Source organism: Pleurodeles waltl, chromosome 7, assembly GCF_031143425.1.
Source record: "Pleurodeles waltl isolate 20211129_DDA chromosome 7, aPleWal1.hap1.20221129, whole genome shotgun sequence".
Classification (NCBI taxonomy): Eukaryota; Metazoa; Chordata; class Amphibia; order Caudata; family Salamandridae; genus Pleurodeles; species Pleurodeles waltl.
In genome coordinates, this window is record NC_090446.1 from 670,332,469 (window position 1) to 670,340,451 (window position 7,983).

The 7,983-nt window shown below is 41.1% G+C and overlaps 1 protein-coding gene across 4 annotated transcripts in view; it reads left to right on the forward strand.

The window, feature by feature from the left end:
* Positions 1-7,759, forward strand: part of LOC138304529 (sideroflexin-1) — a 227,778-nt gene extending 220,019 nt beyond the window's left edge. For all 4 annotated transcript variants that reach the window (XM_069244665.1, XM_069244667.1, XM_069244664.1 and 1 more), the window contains one exon: positions 1,583-7,759. In XM_069244665.1, coding sequence (XP_069100766.1) covers positions 1,583-1,679 — 97 coding nt within the window. In that variant the 3' untranslated portion in view covers positions 1,680-7,759. The remainder of the gene's footprint in view (positions 1-1,582) is intronic.
* Positions 7,760-7,983: the final 224 nt, after the last annotated feature.

A 7,983-nucleotide genomic window follows, 5' to 3' on the forward strand; every position in this document is an offset into this window, starting at 1 on the left:
GGCACTTTACCATTGCTTAAGTGCCTGATCTTGCTTCTTTAAGCATGGTAACACTGGCTTACACCCAATTGGCACATTTAATTTACTTGTAAGTCCCTAGTAACATGATACTGCCTTTAGCCAGGGTATGTAAATTAAATATTTCTAGCAGGCCTGTAGCATTGATTTTGCATCCACTTAAGTAACCTTTTAAACATCTCTCAGGCCTGCCATTGCAGCCTGTGTGTGCAGTTCCAAACTACCATTTTGACCTGTCAAAATAAGCCTTTTGTACAAATGCCAGAGATGGCGCTAAACAGACAGGCTGGGGCCATGGCAATTAGACAAGAAATTCCAAGCACCTCTGGGAGTGTAAGCCTCTAGAAACTTCTTCTTCAAATTGGGCACCAGGTATAAACAATAGACCCTCAGACCCCAACTCTTAAGTACACCTCTGGACCTGTGGAAGACTCTGAAGGACTACTGTGCTGCTCTGCAAGAAGGACTGCTACTCTCCTGCCCTGCTGCTTGAGTGAAAAGTTCTGGACCTGCATCTTGAGCCCAGGACTACTAGAGTGACTCCAAGGGCTAGGTGGCTGGCCTCCTAATCAGAGCCTCAAGTACAGGGAAGGCTCCAACCACCTTGAAACTCTGCACCTAGAGTCTGTCTGTGTGAGTCTTACACTCCAAGTGGTGCCACTCCAGACCTGGACCCATGGAAGTGGGCTTGTAGGTGTTCTGCCAACCCAGCGCGGTCCTGTGAGCAGAACTGATGCAGTGAGATTCAGCTCCTTGCGGCCGCATCAGAACCACAATTGCACAACATTGCAGCCCGTAGCTTCCTCGTAACTGCATTGCACAGCATCCTCAACGCAGGCCTTCACATCGCAGGCCTTTGCATAGCAAGCCCCTTGTCTACATCATCCTCTAGGATGGCACAGGTCTCTGCATCACAGCCAAGCAGCTACCGTGGAACCGCTGCTGTGCGATGCAACCTCGACACAGAATCTTGCAACCCTCTGCAAACCAGGATTTAAGAAGGTACTTTGTTGAGCGGGCCTAACCTGGCCCCCCAATAAGGTCTGAGCTCCATCGCAGTCAGCCTGAACTTGTCACTTCAACTCGGTCCGACGCGACCAAATAACCACAGTTGGTGCTTTGTGCCTCTAGGCACTGTTTTCACTTAAAAATTTGAAATTGCATATCTCCGGTTGTAATGATTGTGTTTTTTCCTGTTTTGTTCCCAATTTATTACATTTTACTCAATTTTTTCTAAATGTTGTGGGATTTCGGTCAGCGTGCTTAATTTTATTTCTACGTTTTACAAATGTGCTAACACAAATCCAATCAAAATCAGCCTGTGAATCACAAGTGGAGACTAAGCTGGAGTGCTGCTGTTGTTACAGGTAAGTAAAGGAGGTCCAGTGTGTGGTGACTCCCTTAAGCAGTAGCAGTGTCCTCTTCTCGTTTGTAGGCATTCCTGTAGCGCTCTCTTCCTCTATAGTTCTACTTTGCGGCTTGGCCTGCTGATCGTGCAACTATAAATGTGCAATGACAGCGAGCCATTTTTGTAACTTGTATATTTTTATCGTTTTTTTCATAGTTCCATGTCGGTGTCACGCTTGGAACCGGAACTGCAAGCCAAGATTCGAGAAAGCAACCCAGGCCTCGAGCGCGTGTACTTTAATAAAGGATTGTAATGCAAACTCGCCAGGGCACGCGACGGAAGCACCCAAGGAAAATCACGTGAACTCGTTTTTAAAGCATGTGTGCCCGTCTGGGCCAGGGCCCTTTAGCTCTACCACGGCGTCCTTTTAATGTGAAAACGATTTTAAACACACTCGCAATTAATGCATTTTGTACAAAGAAAAACTTTTAACTTAAATCACGGTACCTCATCATTGTTATAGCTTCATTCTCCTTTATATTGTTTCTCCATTTTTTAAGCTGGGTAGCACATATCCGAAAATGTTTACATTGACTCCCAAGCAATTATACCATTTACGTAGAGGGAGGTATAGCAGAGGGACCTATGGCATTGCCATATCTCTGCTTCTTCCGTCTTATGAAGTACCACGTGCAAAGCAGGACTTGATTGCCGCCAAAGGTTCTAAGACGCTCGGGGTAAGAAGGAGGGGAATAAACTTGACACCTTGGGTCACTGCCTACCTCTCGATATTCACCAAATTCCCCTACGTTCCACGCCTTTTTGAGTGTTAATGTTCTTAATCAGGTCCTCCCTAAAACCACATATTGTGCTCCATATTTCCACACTGATGCAGTAATGTCCTATGTTCATTTTCGCTTCTACTCGCAGATTTAATTTCCTCAGATTTATCGTTTTTTGTAGCCCATGTTTTGTTGCAGTTTTTGTGCGATGTGTTATTCTATCTTTAGTCCCCTTAATGTCTGCATGTTCTTGTGGGAAATGTCTTAATGTTGTACCCCCAGCACAGTCCTTGCCAACACTCCTGTGAATCGTGGCTCCTGCTCGCACGGACTGGAGCAGTTAACACATCAGAAAATAGCACGTAAATGCATAAGCTCACCCACAACAGTTTCCTCCGTCTTAAGCCATTTTTTTCTAATTTAATAGGGACCAAACTGGAAGTGGCATAGCATCGTGGATGCTCACACAGGGTTTTCGCCAGAGTACCTCAATGCCTTTTCCTTCTGAAGCAGCACAGACTTTTTATGTCATTTCACAAATGAGGTGATATCATGCCCCCTTTGAGCTCAGTGAAGACACCCTAGCGCTGAAGCATGCTCTTGCCAAAGCCATTGACCTCATACTCTTTGGTGTAAAACTGCAGGAGAAAAGGCAAGCATACAAACAATGGAAAGTAAAGAGAGCTCACAGAAATCCTGTTTACTTTCTGTTCCTGTCATAGTCTTCACGACCTCTGACATCAGGTGTCATGCGGTGGGAGGGACAGCAATGGGATGCCAGGGGTAGCAGCTGCTATTGGTCATTGACACCCAGTACCAAAGCTCTTATTTAAAGATACAAAATAAAACAGAGTTATCCTCCCCATTAGCTGGCGTGTGAAGACTCGAGGACATTAAAGTCTGCCTCTGCATTTTGATTTGCCTCTTCCTGTGTAATAATGTGGCTTCCTCTGCTACCATAACTAGTGCCGGCAGTGTGTACTTCGGTATGGCTTAGTCTGCTGTGATACCCCTGCCCTCCCTGCCTTTCCTGTTAGCTGCACCTCAACCACCTTGACAGGCCTCAGATTGACCATGTGCTCAAGCAGCTTGTGGTTAGATGAACTACCGGTCACGTTTGCCAACTTCATGAGGTTGAATATTGATGAACTGGTTAAATGAAGCACTTTTACCGAAGTTTATGACATTATGGCTCCACAGCTTTTCATTGTAGTCACCCAAGTAGAGACAACAAACTGTAGTCTCCTGTAGTTAAGGCAATGCACAACGCTTCCCACCTGCCATATCAGTTGTGCCTGGTTTGTTTTGACTGCCCTGACAAGGCAAAAATAGCTTCTCTCTTAAATTCCAGCTCCCTACAACCAAGCATGGTGGCAACGTAGACTAGGGATTGTACCATTGGACCCTCTCCCTTCATGACTGATTATTGTGAATGCACCTTTGACAAGCTGTAATGACAAATGTGAAAGAAGATTCACAATTTCAAGGACAGCCTCACGGCTGTCTTGCTGACTGGGTTATATGAGATGTTTGAGAGATGCAAAAACAAACTGCCTTTTAAGTGCACAGCTCAGCATGCAAATAAGAAAGCACAAAGAAAGCTACTGTGCAGCAGATGTCTTACCGCCATTTGGACTGTTTGTGTCATTGATTTAAACAAGGCACATTTCCATGTTCCCATCCTGCAACTCAAGAGAACTGTCTCTGGTTTGCAGCTGGGAGTGGACTAGCAATACAAAGCATTTCTCCTTAGATTGCTGTCTTCCTGCGTTTTCAGGACAAGTTCACAGCCGTAGGAGTGGTCCTGTTGAGACGTCTGGTTGCACAGATCTTCCCTATCTTGATGACTAACTGAAAAGAACACTTTTTCCTTATGATGTCCTGGGATTCTTCCTCCAGGGGACTTCTCTGTCTTTTGAGTAAAGCTAAGTCATCTTTGGGTCTTGATTAGCATTTGTCTTTCATTGGAACTGTGTTTGATAGAGCAGTGAGGAGAAACGTCCCTGTTCAAATGTCATGACTTTTCACCAGCCCTTACTCCTGTTTATGACCTGTGAAAGAGCCTTATGAGATAAGCTGCATGCTTTAGTTAAAAAAAAAATACTCTAGACATCTGCTCACAAGGACATTCTCTATTTGGTCAGAACATGCCTTGCGATATTGTTAGTTAGACCTTCAGTTACTACCTTAAAGGTTTGCCCCATCTTGTTATGTCTTATATGCTTGGCAGTCTTTTTATTACTCTTAGACAAGTGGTGCTGATGTGCTTCTTAGTTGCTGACTTGAATGGACTCTTGTAGTGTCTCTCCTTCATTGTGTGTTTCCTCCAGGTGAACCCCCCTGCCGCCCTATGAAAATCTCTGTATTTAAGTCCGTGTCTACCCGAATAGATGAAGATAAAAGACATCAACTCAGTCCGTGGCCTAGGTTTAACTGTGCACATGTTGATTTTCAAATTTGGTTTTAGTCTGTAGCAAGTACTCCAGCTCCTCTGATACCTGAAGGACTCTCTATTTGTGTCAAATTATATGGCTGCTAAATCAGGAATGCAAGACAATATGATGCAACTTTTCACTCAACAGTCCAGTTGGTTGGTGGGTTGACAATGTCACAGAGGCAGATTGTTTCTGTTGCACAAACGACCACACTGTTTGATGGATACAGATGCCCACTTTCTTAAGAACTCCCAGTAGTTTCAGTACTATCCTTGTGAAGGAAAGCATTGGGCAGAAAACGTAAGTATGCCGACTCACCATAACTAAAGAACAACATCACTGAACCCTCATTAGATTATGTACCTTTACCTAAAATTACAACTAATGAATGTAGAGAGTGAAACTGCAAGTTTGAAAGGCACATAGTTATAGATGTGTGGACCTAAAACGTATACTTCCTTTAGAAACTGCAGTGATGTCTGAGCCATGTAGCAGAAGTATGCATAAGTCCAATTCAAATTTTCCTCTCACTTCCATCTACAGATTTAGAGGGTAGTGACCAGCCATATATGTTAATCACAATATGTTGCACTATTGTGCAAGAAGGTACAGCTTCATCATAGGGTTATACTTGCAAAGTTGTTTGGTTGATTCTATTACCATTACTGCTCACTTGCCCTTAAATCCTTAGTCCCTTATAAAAGAAAATAATGTTACTAATTTTGTATAAATATTCAATTAAAAAAATAATCCTTTATACTTCCTTGTTGCACACAGAAGACAAACATTTGGGGCATATTTTGCACTGGAAATTATATTATTTTGTAAAAGTAAATAGAATCAAAATTTGCACATACACTTATTTAGGCTGTAAAAGGTATGGAGATATTCATTTCTTAAACTCCACTTGGCCAGTCAGGGATTCCCAATATGACTTTCTGCAGACTTGTCTGTTTGTAGGTTAAATTATTCTCTGTACTAAACCAAAAAGCATATTGTCTTACGTTCTGTTCTAAGATTTTATTTGCCGGGTATCCTTATTTAGTAACAAATGATCCTACAAACGTTGTGAGTCTTCATTTTTGACTAGCATCATTACCTGTTCTGGAGTTATGATGTTTTGATTGTATAGCAAATAATTAGACCACATGTGTCATCACTGTAGAAAACATTTAAGTAAATCATGGATGTAGAACACTTGTGCATTTGTGTAATTAGCAACATGCAGTTTGTTTGCCAAAGTTAGTTTCTAAAATCATTTGTCTCTTGAAATTTTCACCCAGGCACTTGGTGCAGTGATATGATTTCTCTCATTGCTCTTAAGGCTCAATGTTTTGGGTTATCTTATCTACAGGTATTGCACAGCTTCCAGGGACTATTGCAAAATATCACACGCTCTGTTATTTGGTCAAGTAATTCACTGATATTGACAGAGTCTGATTTGGCTCAGTCATTTTATAGCCTTTTTCTATAACAATATACTTTTTAACGTTTGTAAGCTCTAAATTACTTACATGCTGTTCTAGATCATAGTTCAGTATAGACCTTATAAATGATATTCACACAACTGTTCTCCTTAGAAGTTAACATGACAAATTATACACCGCTTATTAGTCTGCATTATGTACTTCAAGATACACTTCAAAAACATAAATTGATTTTTTTATTGGATCTCGAGAATTTAATGTACAAAGATTAGATGTAAGTAGCAAAGGTCCCAGAGAACCAAAGACACTAGACGTGTTCCAGAATGTGCATGTTGCTTGTTAAGAAGGTTTACATTTGAAGGTACAAAGTACATTATGACTTTTCAGGCATTTTGTTCTGACTAGGCTTTTTTTTTTGTTTACTGTATATGAGGGTCTAACGTCCTGGAATATGATGAGACTTTCCCACCGTTATTTCAAAATGTCAACTTCATATTTTGTGTCCACTTTGGAAACAGTCCTCACTTAAAGACTGATTGATGAGAATGTGCTCTAAAGACTTGCCTGTCATCATATCAGATATCTCCTTTCCTCCCCTGGAAATTCTTTGTATAGCATAAGCATGCCACTTTCAACATGGAATACATCTTCCTTGTCAGCCTTTTTGTAAACAAGGGGTTCGCTAGCAGCACCTAATGTTTTTGTAGTTATACCACCAAAATAATCATGCTTGGGGCATAACGTGTCCATAATGCATTCACACGAGGGAGAACCTGGTTTCAGATTATGTCTAAAGTTTATCAGGGAAGCCACAATTCTGTTCTGTAGTTTGCAAGTCTTCAAATGCACCAATAATATTAGAAAACATTGATGGAGGGCATGTTTCCAAATGGCTTTGCTTACACCCTGGGTTATAAAATATGCACACAAATCCAGGGGATGTGTATTGAGCAATGTAAACGGGCAGGCTGGACTACTTAAAGCAATCTTACCACTAAAAATTCCTATTTGTCTTAGCAGATACTAGACCAAACCGGGCATGCACTCCTTTTTGGCCAATAGTCCGTGACATTCCTCAGGCTTTGAAAGTTGGGTTTCATCATTCCAATTACAGTTTTCAGTGTGGGTCACTTGAATTGCAGGTCTAGAAGCAGCACAAGTTCGCCTGTTGTCTACATCCAAAGAACACATGAACTAGAGATGGACATTTTAATACGTAGACAGAAGGGGCCTCTAGCAGTGGACAGGGTACAATTGAAAAGCAAATGCAGATTGAGCTGTTTAATTGGCTTGTAAAATAGGATTTTTTCAGGTTTTTGGAATTTGTATTCTTTCTTGGTTGAGTCAATGCATCTTGTTAAAAGTACCTCATCTGCCAAAAGAGGGATATGCTAAAAACACAATCATCTTCTGTTTGCCAAATGCGTGAGACTCATTGTTTTTCCGCAATGTTCATTTATGTTCAATCTCATGGTTTGCAACAGAACAAAATAGTTCACATCAGACAATTTCCAATGATCTGATTGTGATAGTTTTTTTTTTACAAATATCCAGGTAGAGTGCAATAAAAACTTTGAAACTGGTAAAACGGGAACAGTGAAATATTTCTACTTGGGGAATATAATTTAACGTGAAGAAGTGAATGATTGCATTTTTAATTTATGTATTAGAACAATGTATTGCCGGTGTAAATGGATTTAGTCCTATTAAAATTGAACTGGATAAAAAATAAAATACCGATTTAAATGAGTGGCTCTCATTTCTTTTATCTGAATGTAATTTTTGGAGCCTGCTTCATGATCAGGATTTTTTAAATTAATAGTTTGCGGTAAATCTGTTGTCATGAGTCACTTTGCAATGTACAATACAAAGACAACCCCGATGTAGTTATGGATTGTCTCTTTTGTTGAAAAGATGTTGCGCTGGTAAGATATCAGCAGTTGGTCACCACCAGCGCATCATTCTTTGGTCAT